At 39.9% G+C, this 26,907-nt stretch overlaps 1 protein-coding gene across 2 annotated transcripts in view; it reads right to left on the reverse strand.

The window, feature by feature from the left end:
- Aig1 (androgen induced 1) overlaps positions 1 to 26,907 on the reverse strand; it is a 223,884-nt gene that overhangs the window by 132,489 nt on the left and 64,488 nt on the right. For both annotated transcript variants that reach the window (XM_028779213.1, XM_028779212.1), the window contains exon 3: positions 25,067 to 25,168. In XM_028779213.1, coding sequence (XP_028635046.1) covers positions 25,067 to 25,168 — 102 coding nt within the window. The remainder of the gene's footprint in view (positions 1 to 25,066; positions 25,169 to 26,907) is intronic.

Raw genomic sequence — 26,907 nt, forward strand, 5'->3', positions numbered from 1 at the left:
AGCAGCAGCAGCAGCAGCAAGGGACCATCCAGGAAACTGAGGGAAAAGAAGAAGAGCCCGGCCTTGGTCCTGTGAGTACTCTATACAGGACGGTCCTATGAGGAAATCAGAGTAGCCTCTACAAGAAAACTAGAGAGACTCCTGAGGAAGAGTGGACAATTAAGTTTTTAAAAATTGCACAGTCAAGGGATGTAGGAAACACTGAGGTGTCCAGCAGCACTTAGCATGGAAGTCACTGATAGCTCTGCCAGTCAGTCCTGGTAAAGACAGGTGTTGGCTGGTTGCCAGGCAAGTCCTCTTGCCCCACCCCCACACCATACCCCCCAAAAGAGTGATACATTCAGAAGAAATCCTGCCTCAAAGGAATAAGGTAGAAAGAGATGGATGAGGTCATGTGACACACCTCTCTGGCTTCCTTGAGTACAGGTGTGCACACCTGCATACCTACATACACAAAATTAGTACTGAGAACTAACTCAGTGTGTGTGTGTGTGTGTGTGTGTGTGTGTGTGTGTGTGTGTGTCTGCTTTGTGGGGGCAGGGGGTTAGAGGAGAATACAGACATTCTCATACCCATGGCTCACATCATTGTTAATGTCAACTGAAATCATTACATCATTTCCATTGTGATGCAGTTATCAGGACTCCCATTTGCTAACCAAACTGGCTTTCAAAACAGTCTTTCCCCCAATCTCTTTAACAGTAAACTCCTCATCTGCCTCCAGCTTCAGCCATCCACCACTCACATCAATCTGTGTATCCCAACACTGTTAGAGATGGGTGTTTCCTCACCAGACCCTCACAGCTACATGCCCATATACAGCATCATTCTTGCAAAGCCTCTTCTTTATTTACTGCCTTGTTTTTAAATGGGACATCCAGGTACTCATAATAAAATCCCCATGCCTCTGTTAGCTGTCAGCAAGAGGCCTGCTCATGTTCTTTGGCCAAGAGCCTCTCTCTTGGTGGTCCCTACCCAAACCTTTCTCCACACCACCTGTATCGATTAAAGCTTACTTTTCCTTCACAGTTTAAAACATCCTATCCAAGAAACTTTTGTTGATATTTTCAGCTTGATATGATCTCCTAACACAGGACTTCTAGTCTATTTTTCTTCAGTGAGATTTGAGGGAATGTCTTATCTTCTGCACTAGATGTTATTCACTGAAAGGGGCCTCATCAAACTCATTCTGCATCCCCTTTATTACTACATAAAGCAACCATGAAGGATTTATTAATTAACTCAAAATCAAACTGCTAACAAGTTCTACATATAAAAATAAAATTTATGAGTACAAATATTCATGCAGAAGAAATGATAGCCTGGAAAATTTAGGAAGAACTTAACTGGAGTTCCTATGAACTCACTGAGCTCATATGAACACCAAAGTACAGACAAAGATTGTTTTTATTTCTTAGATCCAAAATTTATTTAACTGTTATTGTGGAATGTTTCAAATACACATAAAATAAGAAAGAATAGCTTTCCTCCCAACACCCAGCTTAAATTAATAACATGTTCCCCATTTAATCTATTTTGTCTCTGTAACTTTTTTCTTCCTTTTTTCTGCTTCATGTGTTCTGGATCTTTCTTATTAGCATCTTCATTGAGGAGTAGGAAGGAGGGATGTGCCAAAGACTGTCACAGCCCCACATCGGCTCTATTCCCTTCCTCTATAAGGTAAAACTATTGGCACTTAAGAAGGCTACTTCCGCTGGGCATTGGTGGCGCACGCCTTTAATCCCAGCACTTGGGATGCAGAGGCAGGCAGATTTCTGAGTTTGAGGCCAGCCTGGTCTACAGAGAGAGTTCTAGGACAGCCAGGACTACACAGAGAAACCTTGTCTCAAAGAAAAGAAAAGGCTACTTCCTAGACTGTACTGTGTTATATCTGTGGAACCGAGCAACCCTGCTGAGCAACGATGAGGTGCACGTTGGGATGCTTTCTTCTTCCATGTACTTCCTACAAATGGCTTGTACACAGATGAAGGTAAAACTCAGAGGATTCAACAGCAGCCAAATGAGAGAGTCTGGCCCTAGAGCCTCCTGAAAAAACACAGGCGACCAGTCTCCAGACCATCCATTTTAAACCCCTGTTATTCTAAGTCTGTTGTAACTGTTGATCTGAAATCAGAACTAAGAAAGAAAGTAATAGCAATATTGGGAGAATCATGTTCCAACAGTTGCATAAGAGTTTCTATTCCCATCATCATAGATAATCAAACTTGCCATATGTGTCCAGTTCCTACTGAGCAGCTGATTTTGAGTGTATACTAGAAAAAGCAGTGACAATGGAAGGCTGGCTATGTTTTGGTTCAGGTACAATTTGTTTGAAATGTCTTGGAGATTTCTGCAAATATACGTACATACACATATATACATACATACATGCATGTATACATACATACATACATAATACATCCTTATATCCTATAAGACATTTCACAAGTCTATAATATAGTAGACTTCCATAAAATGTTAATTATGGAGAATAATAAAGGCTATTTGTATTATAAAAGTGAGCACAGTACTTGGTGATATCAACATAAGAGTATCTAGAAAAGGTAAATTTCCATCCTTTTGGTTTCCAATTAGACCTAAGTTACAGAGGCAGATATTTTACAATATCTGCCATTGAGGGACTCTTCTGAAACAGAAGATTTATCACTGAACACTGATTAGGGTACTCTGAAACTTACAAAGCTGGTTTCTTTCTTTAAAAAAACAAAAACAAAAACAAAACAAAACAAAACAAAAAAACAGTGAAAGTAGCAATGGGAAGCAGTTACAGACAAAAACCTTGGGACTTCTCCTAAGAAATAGGACCCATTTAAAATTGATGCCTATCAACAGTGCCTTCATTTAGGTCACAGTAACTGATATAATATGCAACCCTAATGATTTGGAAATGAGGCTGGTGGCATCTAAATGGGAAATTCTTACTGTTTAGACCAGCAAGGATTATAGTTATTACTTGGGAGCTGGTTCCAAGACCCTGTAAAAATAAAATCTAGGATGCTATAGTCTCTTATATGAAATAGCATAGCACTTGCATAGAACCTATGCATATGTTCCTTTATACTTGAAATCCCCTTTGGGTAATTACATTCAAACACAACGGGAGAAACTCTGAACATGATCGGTGTAGATGCATGTTATTCAAATGTTCTCAATGAGCAGTTTACTGAACTAGGGATGAACAATCCACGGATCCCGGTTACATAAAGTAACATCCAATCCCATCCCAGTGTCCTATGAGTCACATGGTTACACCTAACAGCTCAAAAAATGTAGCTGGCCTGGTTGCCAGGAAAAACAGAAGAGAGCAGAGCGATCCATTAGCATCCTCTGCGGCAGTAACAGTCAGCGTGAAGAACAATTCAATGAACTGCATTGTTCAGCTTCAACTGGAGTAGGAGGAAAACAGACTTAGAAATTTACTCAAAAATGCCACTAATGGTATCTTTTTTAAAATCCCTCTTATGGGGTTGGACAAATGGTCCAGCAATTAAGAGCACATTTTGTTCTTGCAAAGGATCTAAGGTTTGGTTCCTAGTAACTATGTGGTTTATAATCATCCTTAACTTTAGCTCCACGTGATCTGATCCCTCTTTCTGACCTCCATAGGTACCAGATATGGGTATCATAAGTACATATGATATGTGTGTGTGTGTGCACATGCTTTTATGCTAATATTTTACTGCTTTTTACAATGCAAGAAATAAATTCATTAAATGTAATTTGTGTAAAGAACTGGTCAGGAAAAACAAACAAACAAACAAAAAATCTTGAACTCAAAGTAACTTTTCAAGTAGTATGTTATTGCTTTAAAATGGTTCTCATGTAAGAAAAACTAACATATATAAGTTACAAATTCTTAGACAGTTTTCCTATAGTGAAAAAGGAAGTGCTTTGTTTGGAGAACATTTGAACTTTTAAGAGTTATTAACTTCAAATTGTCTTTTGCTAAACCATGATGTCCTAGTTACTGGGCCTGCAGCACACAGGTGGCCCAGAAACCACACACATTCATCACAACTGTTGTCAGAGTCTCTGAGCCTTGCTGGAGAGACTTGCTAAGAGTCTGTGGATTATTATGTTTCACGATGATGATGTTTCCAGAAATGAAGGGAATTACACATTAATACAGCAATGAAGCTATGCAGGTAACCATAACAACTGGTACAAACTCAATAACATTCTAAGATCCTGGAGAGTTTTTTCCTTTTCTTTTCATTTTAATTGTCAGTAGGATCAGAGAAATAGGGAGAAACAGGCAAGAAGCATGTATGGCCCAACTAAATGCTTAGCCCACTGTGACATGCCTGCTGGGACCTCCACACTGGCCCTCAGGTTCCTACATATACCCTGAACAACAACAAAACCCGGACCTTTGCACAGTGTCAGTCCAGAACTTCTGGCCAGAGCCGTGTTTCTCCAAACCGAGTTCTGCTTTGTGTATTTCCCACTCTCTGAATCTGCACATAAACAAGTGGTCTATCTCTAACAGCACATCATTAGAAATATCTGAAGTTCCTAAGGATCAACGACACAGACTGGAAAAATTCAAAGGAGGGCAAGAAGCCTTCTCATTTACCAAATTATGTGTGCAGTTTTGGTCTTTGTTTTATTTTTAATTACTTTTGATTGCCGACAAACAATACAAGGATTATTGAAAGTGTCTACTCACACTCTGCCCACAAAGAAATTGCTGTTATTGCTTTGAGTTTTTGCATATATATCTATACATATGCATATATATATATCTCCCAAATTGTCTTTGATTTCTGATCTCCCTGCCTCAGTTTCCAGACAGGTGTACACCACCACATCCAACTTCAACTTCAATAACTTCAACTTCAATAACTAAAAAGTGTTTTCTGCAATCTCATCTGTAGTTTCTCCTTTTACTTATAAATTAACATTTAGAACAATATAGATGAAAACTATATAGGATGACAGTAGATTAAGAAATACAAGGACCGAGAGGAGTTGGTTCAGATAGTAAAGCTTGCAAGCATGGGGACCTGAGTTCCATTTCCAGAACTTAGGTTAAAATACTGTGTGTGGTGGATTGTGGGTCATGCTTATAATGCTAGCACTAAGGGGACAGAGACAGGCAAAGCCCTAGGCTAACTGGTGAGCCCCAATTCAATAAGAAATCCTGTCTCAAAGGAGGTGGATGGCATTCCAGAGAATGTCACCTGAGGTTGTCCTTTGGTCTAAACACACACACACAATCAGAGAAAGAGAGAGAGAGAGAGAGAGAGAGAGAGAGAGAGAGAGAGAGAGAGAGAGAGACTATTCTAGCTGGTCTTATACCAACTTGACCCAAGCTAGACACATCACAGAGGAAGTAGCCTCAACTGTGAAACGCCCCATATGATTGTGCCACCAGAAAACCTATAAGGAAGTTGTTAACGTAGTGATTGATGGGGAAGAGCTCAGGCAATTGTGAGTGGTGCCACCCGGGGCCTGTGAGTGGTGCCACCCGGGGCCTGTGGTCGTGGGGTCAATAAGAAAGCAGGCTAGGATTCTGCAACAGCTCTTGCCTACAGGGTTCTACCTGAGTTCCTGCCCTGACTTCCTTTAGGATGAACAGGGATGAGGAGGTGTAAGCGAAATAACACCCGTCTTCCTCGACTTGGTTTTGGTAAGTGTTTCATCACAGCAACAGAATCCCTAATTAAGACAGGTACACATGTTCATTTTTTAAAAAAATGAAGTCAAAAGAGCAGCAAAGACCATTTTAATTCTAGGTGGACGAAATCTGAGCCTGCTAAATAAAGCCGTACGTAGCACCTTTTTGCATGGAAAAGAACGGCTATCCACCAGGAGGCTACAATATTCATCTCTCAAAGACTGTTACCTTGTGTGCCCTTCTTTCTGAGTTAAGGATCCCTAATTCACACGTGCGCGCGCGCGCGCACACACACACACACACACACACACACACGTGTGCGCACGCGCTTGCATGCACTCATATTTGCACATGTGTGTTTGTGTGCTCATGTACCATATCGATGAGGTTTTTTGTTTGTTCATTGGTTTTGGTCTGGGTAGGCTCTGCTGTGCTGTGCTTTGTCGTCACTGGACTCTGCTGAGCAGCTGTACAAGCTGCTATACCTTTGTAGCCTACGAAGCTAGTGCCTCACGTTCTAGAAAAGCTTCCCTTCTTGGCTTTGCAGGGACCTTCTCCCCAAGACAGCCCTCAGTCCCTACAAAGGTTCCTTCCGAGTTTCTCTTCACCACCTCCTCTTCCACCCACCCCTAGTGCAGGAGCCAGCCAAGGCTCCATTTTTAGCCCTTTCTCCATCCTCAAATCTTGCTTGCCTTCTTCAGGTCTTCTCCTTCAATCCTGGAGAAAGATGTCTTGTGAAAAGATGGTCTGAACCATCTTTCACTTACTCAAAAACCTCCCTGCACCGCCTTCAGCTGGGAGGATGAACTTGCATCTTTCTAGCTGGGACACGGGTGTAATTGTCTGCCCTGGGTGATCCCAATGCCTCCTTCTCTGCAGGTCAGCTTCAGGAGGATCATACCTCAGTGCTGCTTCTAAGGCCACACATGCAGTTCGTCACGTACAGTCATCTTCCCTTCGTATTCTCTCTCTCTGGCAGGCATACATCCAAATATCTTCCTCATGTAAGACCTTCACTAGCCTCTCATTCCTTGAGAGAGACACCCTCAATCACTTTTTGGTGCACAGGGCTCTTGCAGATAAGAGCCGCTGCTTATTTTTCTAACTATACTTCTATGTCCCCCCACCTTTCTCTCTTTTCTCAGTTATACCCGCATGCATGGAAATTGCTCTTCAAATCATCTTACCACTCAAGATTCCCAACATCATGCCTCCCTTTTTGGAATACTCCTCTTTCATTCTCCTTAAAAGGAACCAAATCAGCACCAAGAAGAGTGTCAGGCATAAGGGTACTACCTATTGAGGAGACACACATAATGGGCTGGCCTCTTACTATGACTCCTCCTTATTCTCTGAGTGGCACCCTGTGGTGGTTTGACTAGATATGAGTCCCATAGACTTAGGTGTTTGAATGTTTGGCCTACATAGTGAGTGGCAATATAAGGTGGTGTGGGCCTGTTGGAGAAAGTATGTCACTATGGAGGAGGGCTTTGAGGTCATATATGCTCAAGCTCTGTCCAGTGTGGTGCACAGTATCCTTCTGCTGCCTTTAGATCAAGATGCAGAACTCTCAGTTCCTTCTCCAGCACCATGTCTGCCTGGATGCTGCCCCGGCATGCATGATAATGGACTAAGCCTATGAAACTGTAAGCCAGTACTAATTAAATGTTTGCCTTTATAAGAGTTGCTGTGGTTATAGTGTCTCTTCACAGAAATAAAATCCAAACTAAGAAATACCCACTTCCTACTGATCCTGTAATGGTGCAGCTCACAGAAAAGCTTCTCCCTTTCAGCATGACTAGGAGAAACAAATTTGTTTCTGTGTCGCTCTGCTCTGTGGTATCCTGGATGTGTCATGGAAGCTTTAGGGTGCTGCTCATAGGAAACACATGAGACTGACCATGTAGAGTCAGAGTAGTTGATTCATAGCAGGTCCTCGCTCATCAAATGTATCTGATATGTGTTGTTGTAACTCCTTGTAAGTCGGTATGAACTTGAGTATTCTTCCAGTAAGTTTCCCCAAAGATGGACGAATCACAATCAACATCATGTGATTGCATTTCCCTCCCCACATCAAGCATAAACTTCACAGGGAGAATGATTCTGCTTTGTCCACTTGCATGAATGCCAAGTACCATCTAGCAGATGACATTTGTCCCATCAAGATTTACAGTGGGAAGAAACGAGACACAGTTTTTGAGGACTCACTAGAGCGGCCACTTTTAGTGGTCACGCGCAGCTGCTCCCTAGATTGACACTTGCAAATAACCACACGAAGGATCTGAACAACCTCCCACTCCTCAGATCACATCTGTTTCCCTTCCACTGCCAGCGTTCACGTTGAAACTTCTAGGGATTCCAGCGACAGATTTATTGCTTGGATATTCTTCATGTCTATCACACTTCAACGGTTCAGTCTAGTGTCTAGCGTTGCCAATGCCCAAACAATTCACCTTCAGATGGAATAGAAGGAATGTATAAGCTACCCTGAAAATTAATTACCACTTACGTAACAAAAGTTTTGAGGGGAAGCTATTTCGAGTTACAAGTACTAGCTCATAAAAAAAAAAAAAACCTGAGGCTTGCCTAACACTTATTAAGAGAACAAGAAACTACACCTTTCTATTGTCGCTAAGTTTAAAAACATATGTGATCTAAAGCAAACTGTTTTCCTTCCTTCCCCCTCCTTTCTTCTCCCTTTCCCCTTTTCTCCCTTCTTCCCTGTCCTCACTCTCACCTCTCTTTCCTTCATTCCTCCTCCCACCCATGCTTTCTCAAGCACACTTTTCTCAAAAATCTCCTCCAGTCTAAGCTACATTGGCAGGAGAACCTCCAAAAACAGTGTTAAGGCTATGACTCACTTCATTGTAATTCTGCTTATAGGATTTATGGAAAAGCAGTGGAATCCAAGAAAATAAAATAAAACTTTAAAAATCCCTCTGACAAGTTAAAAAAAAACCTTTCTAAGGGAAATAGAGTTATATAAAAGATTTATATTTTGTTTCATGTAATGCTAAGGAAACCCATATCCCCTGTTAACTGCAGTCTTTAATTACTTACAGACCATTGAACTCCATAAATATTTTCAAGGATTAATAGCAATTGACACATAGAGTATACTTTTATCTTTAATAAGTGGCAAAATTAATTCATTTTTCCTACAATCTAGAGAGGGTGCCAGTATATTCGTCCCATAGAAACCAAGGCAAAGAAGCCAGAGCTTGTTGACCAGCCACCTAGAGCTGAGTGTCGCTGGGTGTCTCTGGGTGTTCCAACACCACCACTGGTCTCTTTGCCACCAGTTCCATTCAGTTTAACCCCAGATGTCACTAAGATGGCTTACTTCCTTATTTCCTTCAACAAGTCCCTTTCCTTGAACCTCAAGGATGCTACAGAAGCAAATAAATTCAAAGATCCTCAAATGTGACTCAAAAGCCATGTACAGGAGAAAGTATTTTAAAAGTACAGGTGGTGTGCTGCTCTCCCCTTTTCTGAATCTTATGAGGGCGATGCATAAGTCAACCAGGGTTGACCACCGTGAATGCAGTAGTGATCAGTTCTAAAGGAGAAAGTGGTATGGAGATTGCTTAAGATGTACCTGGCTTTTAAAAGGGAATGGATTTTCTATAAGGATTGTGTTTTCTGTAACCATCTACATTAGTATAAAGGCAAATGAAAATAACAGAAAATGTCTGACAGATATACAGTAGTTTCCCACATGTGGTTAACTCTCCAGCACTTCTGGCAGAGGCAAGAAACCTGAGTCTTAAAAGCAGAGGACAAAAGTCATTGTGTGCCAGGCAGTGGTGGCACACGCCTTTAATCCAAGTACTTGGAAGGCAGAGGCAACCGGATTTCTGAGTTCAAGGCCAGCCTTGTCTACAGAGAGTTCCAAGATAACCAGGGCTACACAGAGAAACTCTGTCTCGAAAAACCAAAAAAAGCCAAACAAACAAACAAACAAAAAACCAAAAACAACAACAACAACAAAACAAAAACAACAACAAAAAAAGGTCATTGTGTTAGTATAGGGTTCATAAAATCTTTACCTGGGGCTTTGGTAAGGAGGCCCATCTTTAACTAGGACCAGTGCAAAGATGTGGAAAGAAGTCTTTCAGTAAGATAATGGCCTACAGGGACTCAGAAAATAGCTCCATTGGTAAAGTGCTGCTGTTACAGGCAGGCAGATCTCCATCTCCTCTTTTCAACTCATGAGAAGGAGGATGGGGAAGAGGAGGAAGGGAAGAGGAGGGGGGAGGAGGAGGAAGAAGAAGAAGAGGAGGAGGACAAGAAAAAGGAGGAGGAAGAGGAGGAAGAAGAGGAGGAGAAAGGCAGATCATTGTGGAGGTGCATGTTTGTAATCCTAGCGCTGGATAAGAAGAGATAGGTGCATCCCTGGGGCTTGTCACCCAAACAGCCTAGCTTTCTTTGTGATCTGCAAGGCAGGTATGAGACCCTGTCTCAAAAAACAAAGTGAACAGCTCCTAAGGAGTGCCGGGCAAGTCCTCTACATACACATATTTACATATGAACTTCCCACAAAACAGACAGACAGACAGACAGACAGACAGACACACACACACACAAATGTTCACATCAACAATGCTTTAAAGTTCTGCATATAAAAACATCTCATGATTCTAAACTGTCTAGAACAGTGAATATGGTTTAAAGGTGAAGCACTATTAGATTCTGTTGAATAACAATTAGCTCCCTTCTTTCATAATACCTAAAATATTTACTACAGAGACAATAAAAATACACCACCGTAGCGAGAAGGGAAAGATTGCTGAGGTCATAAGCCGGCCAAGCATAGACACTGTCACATTAAATCTCACTCCTGGAGCCTTCCTCTTTTGGTTTGTCTCTTGGCTTTTGTGATCTAATAATGAACTGTCCCACCATCTTGAGTATCACCAGTTCTAGTGGTCTCTGCCTCCCTTTCTTTGTGCTTGCCAGAAGAAGCAGAAACGTTGTGTTCTCTCGAACATTTTAGGTTGAGAGCCAAACTGGTGACATGACAGTACAGCAGGTGAAGCCTTTGGAGGTGGCCAGGTCCGTTCAGGAAGGGGATTGCCAGTCTTATAAAAGGGTTATAGGAACCTTTTTACCCTTTCAGGCATATGAGAGCACAGTGTAACAACTGCCTGTAAACCAAGATCCTTGACCTCCAGCATCCAAACTGTGGGGATCAATCTAGCAAGATTTCATGGAAAAATCACCTAGCTTGACCTCAAGATGATGACTGCAGTTTTATAAATGCATTTTTGCCTGCTTGTTGCTTGGTGCTTCTTTTGGTTAAATGGATTGCTGTTTGCTTGCTTGCATGATTTGGTTAAATGCACTGCTATTTGTTTCTTGACTGATTGCTTTGGTTAAAGGCATGTTCTTGCCTCCTTGTCTGCTTGCTTGCTTGTTTGCACGCTTTGGATTTTTCAGACACAGTTTTGCTATAAAGCTAAGGGCAACCTTAAGTTTCATATCATCTGGCTTCTACCTTCCAAGAGCTTGGGGTTCAGGTTTGTGCTGCCACACTCAGCAGTATTGCCGATTTTAACCTGTCACTGCATTAAGTGAACAGTTGTGTAAACAACCACAATACATCATTTTGATGTTGAGCTCAGCTGCATGCTTGACTTACAGAACTCTAAAAATGATGCAAGAGAAAGCTTGAGCTCATCAGGAAAGATGCCTTTGTTTTACTGGTTCCAATTAAACTTACAGAAAAGCCCAATTACTTACTGGAAAGGAAAGTCCCAGATGAAGTATCAAAGAATGTCCAGGAGAGCTTGTTTGAAGTATGCTCCCTTTGTTACACTGAGGTACACTTACCAGGACAGTGACATGAAAGACTTTCATAATTGCAAAAGTACAAGTGACCTTAGTCTTTTCAGTTCTAAAAGAGTTGAATGGTCTTTTTTTTTAAATAAAAGAAACACATAATCTTATTTCGTATAAAAGTGAGAGCTGCCACATGAGGAGATTTACTTCTTCCCAGGGTACCCCTACCCTTCCGTCATGACCAAGCCAGAGTTCAGACAATCTTGGCCTCACCACAGGTGTACAAACAAGATCCCAGGAAGACAGAATGGGGGCAGAAGAGGAATCTGCAGTCTGATGCTCTGGAACTTCTAAACAAAATTCAAGCTGGATTGCTTTTAATCCAGACCTTGGGTGTCAGCCTACTGGCCAAGATGAGGAGTGCAGTCAAGTATCTCCATGTTCTACACAGACAGCACTTGGTAATGTTGAAAACAATGGACTTGTAACTGCTGTCACCATCAACTAACATGTTTCAATAGCAACACAGCTTACTCAGCAGGTAAACACACTGACAGAGAAAAGACTCCCTTCCTGGAGCCCAAATCTGATGGATCAAAATGCCACCCACAAGCCGCTTACAACGGAAGGGAGAGATATCTCTTCCCACTTGCCGCACCTGACTAATTGCATCTTCATCTCTTTTTTAGCTTCACATCCGTTCTAAGTTCCCATCTCCCCATTTAAAAAAAAATATTTTTAGAGTCCCTGTTTCCTCTGGCAAATGGCTGGGAGATGGGAGAAACCTGCCTAAAGAAAATGATAGTGAGATATCAGTTTTCTTCATTACCTAATTTTTCCAACATTTTACAGTGTGCTTCTTCAAAAGCCAAGAGGGAACATCACTCCATAAAGCTGTTAAGGTCTGGTAATCCAATGCCCAGTTCAGAGCTCTACTTCTGACACTACCATACAAACTCCCTAAATCCCTGGAGAAATGGTACTTCTTGAAGTCCCATATTTCATTGACTTGGCAAAACTCTGTTTCAGGGTCACTGCAGAGCCATGTGGCTGGCACAGCAATGGCATTGCTCCAGGGTCACACTTTAGCCTCACAGGGGTGAGCTTCGGGCGAGAGGCAAGCAGCCTGCTTCAAAGTCAGGTGGGGGCTTGAAAAGTACAGCAAGAAAAAGTCCAAGATTTGAGACCTTACAGTAAAGAAGGTTGCAGCATTGGTAATCGCCCACTCGACTTGCAGAAAGTCGCTTTTGGTATTTTAGACAAACAGCACAGGTCTAACCCAGTGTAAAAAACATTTTTTAAAATGTGGTAAGTGATTCTGTGCATATGTCTTCAATTGAATCTGGTACTGAGTGCCAAGCGTCCACCAAACTGATCGCAGTGTGGGGCTGTGTAAAAGCCAACCATGGTGGAATCTAGTTGCTATAGCTGCAAATCAAACAAATAAATGAGACACCATGGAATGTAGCAAAATAGCTGTGGTCTGAGTAGTCCACATTTGCCATATGTGTGAAGATTAGCAGTCAAATTTGAATTTAAGCAGCACTCTTTCCAATAGGTGCAACTGAGGAGAAAAGCTTAAATGTGCTCAAGCTAGATGAGAATTCATTGTTCAAAAACATATGCCTTATATCGTAGACACACATTGGTTTCCTAGAAATTTTGTTATCTGGTCATGTAAAAAGTTTGTACAAATGCAGCATTTCTGCAAGTATAAAATTTCTATCAGCAATTTTCTTGGAATTTCAGACTTTGACATTAACTCACTTGATTATATGATAAGTAAGAATCATTTACTACAGAGGCTTTATATTTTATTTTATTTTATTTTATAGCACTATATTTAGTAGACCTACTATGTATCGGGCCCTGTGTTTGCATGTTCACAGTATACCTCATGAGTTCCCACAATAAGTTGTAAGTTCTTCATAATGGAACTAAGTTGAGACACTCAAGACTTTGATAGTGAACCCTATTATGATCAATTTCACAACTCATTCATACCTATTTATATCATTTATACTTTTCTCAAATACTAAAACCAGGGAAAATCTAGGGGTCACTTGGCCCAGTCCCCCCTTGCAGATGGCTCATACATGTAGCTATAAGACGTGTATCCTGGAGAACTGTAAGCATCTTTGGGGTTCAGTTTGTGATGAGTTAAAGCAAGAATATAAGTCCCATTGTTGAGTGTGAAGTGTGGGCAACAGAGTCGTAGCACATAGAGAAAGAGGCCTCGTGAATACCAGTACCTGGATACGTACGACAATCACATTATAATAAGGCCAATGGATGTTTATCAATGTCCTAAAATCATATACTAAATGATTAACCATGTTCTAGAGAAAGATGTTTGATGAAATAGAATACAAATTTATGCTTAGAGGTAGCTCCTTACTAGATTCTTGGAACAAGATTCTTGGAACGAGTTCCCAAGAAGCAAAGGTACCAAGAGAGCAGGGAGCTGCATGTGTCACTCCCAATCTGAACCCCTGATAGATGCACCAGCTCCGGCACATTGTCACACTGGTCACTTGGAGGCTGGTACATGTAATTCTGATGTTTGAAGAGAAAATATTGGCAAAAGTCAATGGGTCCAACAAAGATGCTCAAGTGTTTCGAGTGGGATACTAAGAGGCTGAGGTATGAAACATGAACATGAAATGGTACTGGTAATGTTCCAGCTTGGGTGCACAGGAAGAAAATAATCCAGGTTCAGCCCAGGGAGTATAAACAGAGTGAGGACACTTACTCATTCACTCAACCATTCATTTATTCATTCATAGAGTACATTTTCTGAGTGTTACTATATCCCAGGTACTGAGTTAGATATGTGAATACTCAGAGAAAGCTGAAACCGATAATTCTTACCATTTATTCTTTGCCCTGTCAATAAATGCTGATCACCCAATGGCTGGACAGTATAGAGAATATGGCAAGACTTCTGCCAGTCAGGGAAATGGGGGTGGAGTCAGATAAGGAGGAGATGGAGGTGGAGGAGGAAGAGGTGGAGGAGGAGAAGGTGGAAGAGGAGGAGAAGGAGGAAGAGGAAGAAGAGAAGGAGGAAGAAGAAGAAGAGGAGGAGGAGGAAGGAGTTCATAGAGTTCAGGTGGATCATGGAAGGTCTAACTGGGAGTATTATTGGATGTTGGCTGGAAGGTAGCCAGATTAGCTTAAAGCATTAAGATAGATCATTCGACTGCCCACATACTGGAAAGTGAAGTTTGGAAATAAAGTTTGTTCTTTCTGTCATTATCGAGAAGTGGCTAGAATAAAGGAAACACAGCTGCCATATTAGTTTACTAAATACAATAACATGTACACATCTCTATCAAAGGTGCATTTCTTTCAGGCAAGATGACCATGAAATCAATATTTTTTCTGCTCAAAATGTTAATCACTTTCTTGCTCTTGCTGATTTTATGCAGTCTTCTCTCCCAAAGCAACTTCAACTCAATGACACAACCATTGGAACCAAAATTCAAAAAAAAAAGAATATCTCAAATATATTTAACCTAGTAATCCCCAATTCTTTGTGCTGTAGCTTTCCCATAGTCTACCCTACATTCACATACAGATTCCACTAGAAATACAATTAAGTATTCTAAATTGAGACCAAAAACCAAAACACTAGCAATGATATTAAATCTTAGTCTACCCATATCAGTTAAAAAAAGGCATAAAAGTTTTGATGTAAAGAATAATTAACCTCAAAATATGTTAGTGGAAACATGGCAATACTTACGAGCAAGGACCATGGTTACACCACATTGCTGTGCACTGGGTAAATGCCATACAAAACTGAAAAAATGGGTATAGGCAACATGTGGCCGGGTAAGAAAAGATGGAGCACGATGAGGACGGGCCTCTGTAGCATTTCCTCACAGGTATTTTCTGACTAAATTTTTATGAAAGGAACTGTGGGGAGCAGGGACTGGTGTCCCTTTAGATCTGAAAACCACTCTGAGAAGTCACCAGGTAAACAAATGGAAGGCAAGCAATGCATCAGTAAAGCCCTGGGGGACATGAGGAACCCACTCATCCCAGGAGACCAAGATTCCCTTCCCTCACAGTTGATACCTGAGCAAGGAATGTACTAGAAGCCACTGGAACTTCCATTCTCTGAGTAGTGCAATCTAGGCTGCTAAAAGGCTTAGCTGAGGTTAAACAGAGGAGACTTGGAAAGGCAGAAAGACACAGGAGGCAGAGAGAAGATCAGCTGCCATAGCTCAATTGAAAAACAGAAACCTTGAACTAAAGTGGGTCAAGTGGATCTAAAAAGAGACCAGGGCAAGTTTAGGAGATCTGACTAATAGGACGTACCTCGGAGATGTGGTACAAGGGAGCTCGTGGACACATCTGTCTATGTAGCAATGGCAGCACATGGCGAGTATAAGATTTACAGGAAGAGAGTTAATGTAGTGAGTTGGTTTTAATGTTTACTCCATATGTCAAAACCTGAGTACGATCTCCCATACTGGAACCCAGAAGCACAGAGTTGAAATGATGCCTGCATAAACTACAAGGATGAGGTCATCAGAGATAGTGAGACTAGCTCAAAGAGTTTATGAGAGGAACTCAAGAGGATTGGTGTTCAGATCTGACAGAACAGGTAAAGACAATTGGCTGACCTGAATTGGAGAAAGGCCTTTGCTCCTTGTGATGACCTTTCCCACAGGTGATAACCTGTTCCCTGTTGGATCTTCATCTTTGGATCTGTCCAATCAGAGAGTGCTGCAACAAGTCAATCAAGTATTGTTCTGGAACTTTTATATCACATGGTATATACACTGGAAGATCTTGGGATCACAAGTGTAAGATTCTGGGATTGTGTGATTCTGTGGCACCAATGTGGATTTTGTTCTTTTTACTTTCTTTGGCAAATATACTGATGTTAACTCATGTTGGCACCTCAGTTTAAAGGGAACTGGAAAGGATATGGGTTTGGAATTCTGCCAAGAAATTGACTCGTGAATGATGTGTCTGCAGCATGAAGATGGAAGCCAGTGCACAGGACAACACCTTCCTGCTTGCCACCACCCTCCACAAAGTGTGAAGACCTAGGTACAAATGAATGGAAAACAGATGCATTAAATTTATTTTGAAATCTCAGGATTTAAGGTTTAGGGAGAAAGGCTGTTAAGTAAACCACACTTTGGGTTTGGGTTTTGATGACTCCAAGAACTCTGAATAGAACTTAGAGGACTGTTTTGAACTATTACCACTACTGGGGCTATTCATATTTTAAATAAAGGTAGAAAGTAATTTTTTTAAAAAGGAAGAAGAAACCCAAAGGTTAAAATTTAATTCTGCAAAACCTAATGGGGGAATCAGACTTGGGAGAACATGTAGTCATGGACAAAAGTTCCCAGTAGAGTAAACAATTCCTGTAAATTACTTTCGCATAGAACACTTGCAACCCCATCAGAAAATACATTTCTCACCTTCACTCATACTTCTCATTTTTATTTCTCAAAAATCTCAGATGTCTCCTACTTACTTTAGAATGAATGCAACAAAGAATTGAGAAAGGCCAGTTCGACCCTCTGCAGTGCAGTGTTTACGATGCTCTTATTTCCTTCAGCAACTCCCCTCATGAAGTGTCTAATACCAGGATGGCACAGACTCTGCAGACCATGAATTGTGCAATCTGTGAAACCCAAGGCTGTGAATTCCAGACGTCATGTTATCTACCAAAATAATTTCAGATCTTGAGCTCTCGCAAAACCAACCATAATGCAAGTAGCACTTATCTTCTGGGAAAACCAGATGGAGAAAATCTTTCTCCACTACCAAATGTCAAATAATATTGAACAGGATAACTACTTGTCTAAATTATGGCTCTTGGGGGTATCAGTTAAATATAACAAGACATGACAAATCAAGTATGAGAAGTAATAGGGTTTATTTTTTTTCTCATAAATTATATGGGGAACGAACATTCCTGCTGAGATTTGTAGAATATAAAGATTCTGCCTGCTTTAAGATCTGCTCTAATACTGATGATGATAATAATACCCTAGCCTTCCACACTGGTTTGCCTTCACCCTAGGTCTTCTACAGCAGAGCACGGCTCATCACTGCCTCTTCTTGTCAGAACATCACTGAAGGCCTGCAATCTTCCTAGATCTGAAACATTTATTTATTTATTTTCATGACTCCTGAAAAGTCATTAGGCTGAAAAGAAAGGTTCTGGGCTCAGTGTTCACAAACCACAGACAGGTCAGAAAGCTTGTGCTTCTCTTGTCTGAGTGAAAACAGCCATGAGTACTCTGCCTTTACAGCAATGTTTCCTCATTTGCATCAACTTTAAGCAACATTTGCATCCATTAAAACTGCTCTTCCATTTGCCTCATTGGGTGGGTGACCCCACAATGCTAACAGCCTGTTGGGCAGAACGAAGGTTTTCAACACAATTTTTCTGAGTTGAACTAACAATTGGTTCCCACTTATTGCAGGCTTTGCAGAAATTTCAACTACATCTCTCTTCATGACCAATCTCGGTAGTTTGGGTACTATAGTGGTTTGAAAAAAAAAAAAGGTCCCATAGGTTCATATATGTGAATGCTTGGTCATCACATAATAGCACTATTTGAGAAGATTAAAAGGTTAAGGAAGTAAGGCCTTATTGGGGGAAGTATGTCTCTATAGGTAGGCTTTGAGGTTTCAATGGCCCATGCCAAGGCCAGAGTCTCTCTCTATCTACATAGACCATAATATGTCTCTTCGGTACTGCTCCAGTGAATGCTTGCATGTTTCCATGCATTCCATCATGATGATAATGGTCTACACCTCTAAATCTATAAGCAAGATCCCAATTAAATACTTTCTTTTAAAAGAGCTGCCTTGGTCATGGTATCTGTTCACAGCAATAGAACAGCAACTAAAATAGGAACCAATCTTTTTGCTTGTGAGGCCTTATTCTTTCTTGTATGGTCATCAGTGGTAAAAAGACATAAAAGTAAGTTTTCTATTATTCTGAGCATCCATAGTAAGTACATTAAATATTCTTCCATGTCAAGTCTTGGTAAATGTCTTCTCAGTGGATAGAGTTGTTGGGAATACAAATACAAATCAGGATGCAAGGACAGGATGAATTTGTACTGCACATTTATTGGCTGAAATAAAGTATTCTGTTCTATAGTTTATAATAAATTAAAGTTGGGAGCTATTTTTGTGAGCCCAGGGGCAGCTTCTTATTTCTACAATGAACTGAATTAGTGTTATCACATACTCATCGACACACTTCCCCTGCTGTCATTCAAATAAAGTCGAGGATTGGTTTTTGTAAACAAAAGGTACAACACTCTCCTTTAGTTTAATCTGTGTCTAATTTCTGGCATTACTAACATAAACAAAAAAAAAATGCTTTTTGAGTTTCAGATCTTGGGAGTCTGGGGTCAGTCATCTGACTGACTTTATGCCCAGACGTATCATATTGTAAATTCCAGAGTTAGTGATATTCTTTGGGACAGGGCTATAATTTATTTACAACTCTTTTGTACTTCCGAGATCCCTGAACTCTAGATCCATAGAAAATATTTGGAGACTTCACTGAATACGCACAAGAAAAACTACATTCTTTCTTGGGATGGTTTTAATTATATATATTTAAATAGGTAACAGCAATCTATTATAACCTTTTAAATTAGTATTTTACTGGTGTTTCAACATTCCTGACAAATAGGTAGAGACTACCTGTCACCCATGTCATGTCCTTTCCTCTCACCAAGCTCTCTTCTTGCCCTGATTTAACCACGACAATGGCATTCTAGACTGCAATGAAATCCAGTTGCAACTACTGCTTGACTACTCTACCCTTACTACTAATCCACCCATTGGAGAGATCGCTCTCTCAATCTCTGGGAGAGGGTTCCTCTCATTTGGACCCTCTTTTCTGGTTTGCCAGGATTGATGAATAGAAGAAACCTTTATATTTACTACGCCTCTCCAATTGAGATTTCCACAGCCATGTTGGAAAGATCCTTGATGACTACAACCCAGATCCTTGGTGACAAGACAGGTAGATAGGCATGGAGAACCAATGATTACAGAAACACTCACATTTTATTAGCTAAGCAAACAAACTATAATATTTGCTAAACTTCTAAATCGTCAGATGTATTTTCCTAAAACAAACTTGGATAATCTGTGATTGACTGAGAAATATTCCTCATCAAGGTGGTATTTGCACATGTGGTCACCACTTGGTGGCGCTGTTGGGGGAGGTCGTTTTAACCTTTGGGAGGTGGAGAACTGCTGGAAGTCAGGAAGCATGTGATTGGGGGCAAGCTTTGAGTGTTCACAGTCTTCTCTCACTTTATGTCCACTTCCTCTACTTCTCGGTTGTCTTTGGAAATGTGAGCTCTCAGCTTCCTGCGCATGTCTGTGGCTTGCTACTCCTCCTCTTGACATGATGGACTCTTAACTTTCAGGAACTGTAAGGTCCAAATAAACTTTTTCTTCCTTAAGTTGTTTTGGTCATTTTATTACAGCAACAGAAAAGTAACTAAAAAGGTTAATATTGTAATGATAGCATCTATAATTTAAGCTGAAAATATAATATTAAAATATTTAAGACTTTAAATTTTGAAAACTGAATATATTTAATTTTTGAAAGTGCATATCTCTTATAATACATTTTTATAAAAGTTAAGTTTTTGTAATTATAGAAATTAATGTTCAGATTTTGATTCTCAATCTAAATAATCAACAAAACATTGATTATCTATCTATAAATATACATATATACATATAGAGAGAGGAGGGTGGGAGAGAGAGAAAAAATTCTTTGTCATTAACTTGGGACCATGATTTAGAAATTGCCAACAACTGTTCATTTATTTCTGCTGAGAAACAAATTTCACTGTGAAAGAATCTACTGAGCTTACATTACCTCAGAGGATTTGACAGGTTAATTAATGTATTCTTCCTCTTTGCTAAATATTTGTATCATTCAATTCCTCCTAGCATTCCTAAATGGCCCCACTTCTAAAAGAAAACCCTTCAAGTTATTCAAATGAGTCAAGAAAAAAAATCTGAGTTTTTTCCCAATGGCTAAACATATGCCTAAGCCATTTATTTGAAATATTAAAACTTCCGAGCACGGATCTCCAGATGGAATGATTGCTTCTCTGCTCTGAAGGTAATACTGTGCAGTTTAGGGATGTAAATAAGCAGACAGGACAAGAGTGAAGGGTGAGAGCAGTGATGTAACTATGTTCTCAGCTAAGACCTCCTGACATCAGCAGAGCTGCATAGTATTCCTGGAGTGGGCAGTAGGCAACAGTCTCAGGGGATCCCAGTACCTAATTCACTCAGTTTGGATTCCTAATAAAAACAGCTCCTGTTACTCCTCATCATATTTAAGATACTAGGACAAAAGTTGCTTCATCTTTGAGTAAGAATATGCTGATAGTGACCAAAGCCTGCAACTAATAAGCATGTGACGATGTGTTTTGGTTTTATTTGTATGGTGGCAAAGGCATCTTTATTTATATTCTTGTTTGAGGAGTGACAAATACCATGAAATATTTTTCTATAAAATCCCTAATTAATTGTGAACTGGTTTTTCTTCAACAGCTAAACTATGCTATACAGTTTGAAACAAAACTTCAAAATATTTCTTCTGCATTTTGACCTATACTTATAAAATCTATAAAAAATAACATTTTAAAAGAATTGGTTCATGTTTTCCATAATCACATAAAACCCAAACCATTAATAAGTATATACATTTGAAACCAAATAGGCAGGAGATCAAATCTCATTGCTATCATCATAGCTATGTGATTTGGGAGAGAATATATAATATTTGTGTGTATATAAATATACATACATATACACTGAGTATCTAATTTTTGAGCCTTGGTTTCTTCATTTACAAATGACATAAAGTTTTGTTCATAGTGACAATTGTCAAAAAATTAAAGATGCAATTACTATAGAATACCTAGCACACAATAGTCTGAAGAAACAGAATCAATTAGAAAAGAATTGTGAAAACTGACAGTACTTAATTCACTCCTCAATATATCAAGCATGTATTGATTGTAGCATATGCAAGGTATGCTTAGGATTCAAAAGCGGATGTTTTGCATAGGACCTTGAAACTTTTTATGGGAGTAAACACATACATAGTAGAAATAGGCTAGTGTGTGTAAACATGAAAATCAAAACAGCTAAATCTGCTTGGGGAATTTGGAATAGCTTCATAAGAAGAAAATAAATAATTGCCCTCTCTGGCTGTACAGGTGTGTGACGGTTTGAATAAAAATGGCCCTTACAAGCTCATATATTTGAATGTCTAGTCATCAGGAAGTGGAACTCTTTGAAAGGATTAGATGGATTAGGCAGGATGGCCCTGTCGGAGTAGATGTGGCCTTTTTTGATGAAGTGTGTCACTGGGAGTGAGCTTTGAGGTTTGAAAGTTCATGCCAGACCCAGTCTCCATCCTCTCCTTGTTACTTGCTGACCAGGACACAGAATGGCAACTACTTCTCCAGTATCAACTCTGCCTGTGTGCCTCAATGCTCACTGCCATGATGATAATGGACTAAGCCTCTTAAACTAAAAACTATTACCCAATATAATGTTCTTATAAGAGTTGCCTTGGCAAATGAATGTAACTAAGAAAATAATCATCCTGACTGAGGTAACCCAGACACAAAAAAGATAAAAATGGTATGGATTTGCTTGTATGTATATATTAGCTGTTAAGTAAATGATAACCAAGCTACCCAGAGAGGTTAGGTACAAAGGAAGGGAATGGGGAGACACATGGATCTCCATGCAAGGGGGAACACAGAATAGCTCTTATGAGTGGACTGGGGATTGGAAGTATCATATGGGGAGAGAGAGGGAGGGAATGTGGAAAGAGACATCTAGAATTGAGGGAAATTTGAAGGTTGGTATGGAACTATAGTATAGTGGAATCTTCCTAAAATATATGAAAGCAATCCTAAAGAAGTAGCCAAATAATGGGGAAACAGAGTCCCAACTGACCATATCATGTCACCAAATTATGCTTCTAGTAACAGATCTAAGTTGTATCCAATTGACTTTGTTATATCAAAATGGTCCCACAGAAATCCCTAAACAATCAAGCCTGTTGCCAAGACAATGGGTTGCTCTCCACAAAAGTACAAGTCCTCATTGCTGAAGACAACACTCACATAACTCATTAAACATGGAGAGTTTGAGCTGGTGCCTACATTGAACCATCACCCCTGTGTTCTAGTATCTTTGATATGGGAAGGTACTATGCAGACTACCAAAGGGAAATATAAATATAAACCCTACTACAAACCCTTTGATCTACAATGGTGTCCTGCCTGCAAAATATGTGCAGCGATGGTGGTACAAAGTTTGTGGGAGTAATCAGATATGATTTAGGGTCCACTCTACGAGATCAAACCCATACCCAACCCTGACTGGATGGTCAAGAACTAGAGTCTAGATAGCCAGGAAACATTGCATAAAATCAAATGCTACTGTTTCTTTCTTCCTTCCTTCCTTCCTTTCTTTCTTTCTTTCTTTCTTTCTTTCTTTCTTTCTTTCTTTCTTTCTTTCTTTCATGAAACAAAGTAGTGATATAATGACTCCTAATGATATTCTAGTCTTCTCATAGATCAGTGACTTATTCAGTCATCATTAGAGGGGCTTCCTCCTGTGGCAGATAGGAATAAAAACAAAGACAACACACAAGCAGACATTATTCAGAGAGTGAGAAACCTTGGAACACTCAGTTCTAATCATATGCCTCCATCAAATCCTTCCCCTTAGAGCTCAGTGAACTCTACAAGAGGTGACAGAAGAAAGATAGAGCCAGAGGGGATAGAGAACACCAGGACAACAAGTCCCTAATCAAATTAACAAAGCCAAATGAATTAACAGACTGAATCAGCAAGGTCAGAGCCTTTCCACGTTTGCACCAGGTTTTTTTCTTACATGAAAACTTTCAGTTTAGTATTTTTATGGGACTCCTGGGTGTTTGAACCAATGTCTCTGATTCTTGTGCCTTCTCTTGGGCTTTACTTTTCTTTCTGTTGGTTTGCCTCATCTACTTCAATGTGACAGTTTTTTCTTTATCATATATTTCATTTTGTTACTTTTTATTATCTCTTAGAAGTCCATTCTTCTCTAATAAGAGACAAAAATGGAGTGGATCCATGTGGAAGGGGAGGTGGGAAGGAACTGGAGGAGTAGAGGGAAAGGAAACTGTTATATTGTATGAGAAGATAATTGATTTTCAGTAAAGGAGGAAGGATTGCCTTGGTCATGGTCATAGTCATGGTCCCAGTTATAGAAACACTAAGACAAGGACTCTGTAGAGAAGTAGGATGCTTGAGTTGAGAGATGTTGAAGACTAACAAGACCCAGTTTCTATGTTGGAGACTAGATCAACAGGTTAAGTCTTCAACAGCCCTGACTGAGCGCATAGGAAATTCCAACTGCCTGAGATATACCACTTTTGATGGGTTTCCTTTAAGAAAGAATGGATGAAAGTCCCTCTGTACAGTCATGTTAATTTGTGCATTGTGTTTTGTTTAAAATGTCCCACAACTGGGGACAAAAGGAAAATAACAGAGAGAACTGTCATTTGGACCTTAGACTCCTGATTTCTAACTCTTGCTTCCCCTATAATTTCTGTGGCAGGTTGCCCTTTTCAACGGAAACATCCTGGGATTACTCTAAAAATTGCTTTTCATTAATAACAAAACCATGCTCCATTCTAGAAGCTGAAAACAGGATACACAACTTCTCTATAGGAAATACTACCCTCAAGTCTTGTACAGTGGTAAACAAACCATCCAAAGTATCTGACTGAAACAAATGAGATCAATGTGACAGAGCTCAAGTGCCACAGAGAAACAGGCAGAAAAGAGCAAAGCCATGGGAGGCAAAACTCCCGGCAAGAGTGGACCTTGACAAGGCAGATGTCCACTGCTCATGAAATCTCCAATGGGTAGTGGAGAGAGGACTCGGCAGTTATGAGTACTTCCTGATACAGAGGCTCTGGATTCGGTTCCTATCACCCACATCAGGTGGATCACAACCTCCTGTAACTTTAGCTCCAGGGATTCGACTCCATCTTCTGTCTTCCATGGGCACCTACATACATGACATTCGTTCACATAAACTCAACAGAAGCACTCACTCAATATGCATTTCTTTGTAGAGGAAAAATAGACACCTCAAATGTCAGCCACAGATCTTGGAGGAAACAAGAGTCTTGCTGTGTTCTGGGAAAACTGCCCAATTGCAATGTTCCTTCCAACATGGTTCCTCTGCAGCAAGGTGGAGGTGGAACCAAGGGCCAATAGCTGTGTCAGTAGAAATGAAACCTTGAGGTATGAGGACTGGCTTCTTAGGGCACAGAAACTGCATTCATCCAGAAAGGAGCTAGTTGTATGATTTAATGCCACTGGTCCCCCCCACCCCCCAATGGACTCTTCTATCACATTGTTTACACAATGGCTCAGTCCCACAGGAAGACATCTCATTTACGCATGCTATTCTTCTCTTGGTCTCCTCTTCCAGAACTTGACACATGCTTAGGTCTCTATGATGGGAAGTCTGAATTCAAGAATAGCCCTTTGGTAGCTTTTTATGAATGGAAGTTATTTATTTTAATGCACTCACCATTCCATGGTTCAGCCACCCTGGGATAAAGTTGTCAAGCAATCTTGGGTATATCATCTCTCTGTCATAGGCATAGATGGTCCAGAACACCGCAACAACAAACTGGAAGAGAAAGGAAATCTTTTGTTTCAAGTTTATCTTTTACAACACATAACTGATGTTATTTGTTTTAAAACCCCAAGAGAGCTTGGAATCCATGCCAAGACAGTAGTAGTGCAATGAACAACTAGAAAAATGTTTTCCCTTCGCTCTTTTATAGCAACCGCTGCAGGGTCCAATCCCTCTTTGGTTTCCAACTATGTCTTTTTAGGCAGAGGATGCTGCCTGAAAAGGAGAGAAAAGAGACAAGTTGTCAGGAAGAACACCATCTCAGAGACAACTGTGCCAGCCTGATCCCTCTCAAGAGGGTTTAGAGGTTCACTTATGGATATCTGCAGGGAGGTCCCATTCCCCACTAGCAAGAGCATCCATTCAAAACACCACATGTCTGTCCATCTTGATTTTGCCATGTGGTTTAAATGTTGGTCACCTCTGCATGTTTGCCTCCCACTGATACTGGTACTAAATCCCACTGCCGATCACATGGCCCCATGTCACCTTTCCAGGAAATGTATCAATTTATACAGCTTCCACCAAGACATAACTAGACTGAGAAACAGAGTGTGAAAAGGGGAAAAGGAAGATTTCTAATTCTCTTTAATGTTCATCTGATTTCTAGAAGTTTCTTTAGGCCCAATAGACCAAGTAATCCAGAGAGAGTAACAGCAGTATTTGATTGACTATTTTACCACTCTTCAAACTAACAGTAAGAAATAAAGTTCAGGTTAAAATAAAGAAATGACTGGCCCATATCTTAGCCATTGGCCCAGTCATAAGGTGTATAAACTTTTATTACACTACAGATAATTTTTTTGTAAATCACACACACACACAAAATCTCTGTAGAGTGATTTTTAAATTCCTACGGAATTAAAAAAAATGTAGCATGGATATAAACAATTTTTCTTTCAGTTTTTATGGCTTTATAATTATAGGGTAGCCATGCTCCAGTATTATGTTAATGCAAATAATAAGTATTTTAATGCAACTTTCAATCAGATATTAGACTATAGTTAGTAGTAAAGACTAGTATTCAAAAGGGTCCCAAAACTATTTCCCAACTATGTCTGCTTTCAAATCTGGATAGAATTCTCCCTTAAAACATAAGGTATAGCAAATATTCACTATTTTATAAAAATGTAAAGATTAATAATTACAGCAGGCAACTGAACGACTCTGTGTGTGTTGTTTTAGTGTCAAATTGGAGCTGCCAGCTATTTACCTTGCTTTTGGATGAACAATTTTTCACTATCCTCTTACAAATGTACAAGAGTAAAACAAAAAAAATCAATTATTAGCTCAAGGTTAACTACTTAACTTTTCAAGTACATGAATAACTTTTAAGCTATCCATGATTTTGAATTATTCATCACCTTAGACTTCAAATGGAGTGGATATTCATAACAATTACATTCACAACGTAGATAGTTGGTAGTTCTTTTAAAATTTTATTACACTATCTCTCAGCATTATTTCCTTAAATTAGGTGGGATATAGGCTGTTTCTTTTTTCCATGCCACAATTGGAAAAATCAAAATTTTCATTTCTGTTTAATAGCAAGGTTTCATATATGAATGGAATCTCACAATAATCAGTAGGTCTGATCTGAATATTTTGCTAATAATGCAAGAGAAGCCACAAAGCAATTAATTTATCTCTTTATTATGAATAAAGAATGCTAATGAAAATTGAAAACTACTATGCTTTTATAAATGTATGTACATGCATATGCATATGCATAT

Source organism: Grammomys surdaster, unplaced genomic scaffold (genome assembly GCF_004785775.1).
Source record: "Grammomys surdaster isolate TR1022 unplaced genomic scaffold, NIH_TR_1.0 348, whole genome shotgun sequence".
NCBI classification, from domain to species: Eukaryota; Metazoa; Chordata; class Mammalia; order Rodentia; family Muridae; genus Grammomys; species Grammomys surdaster.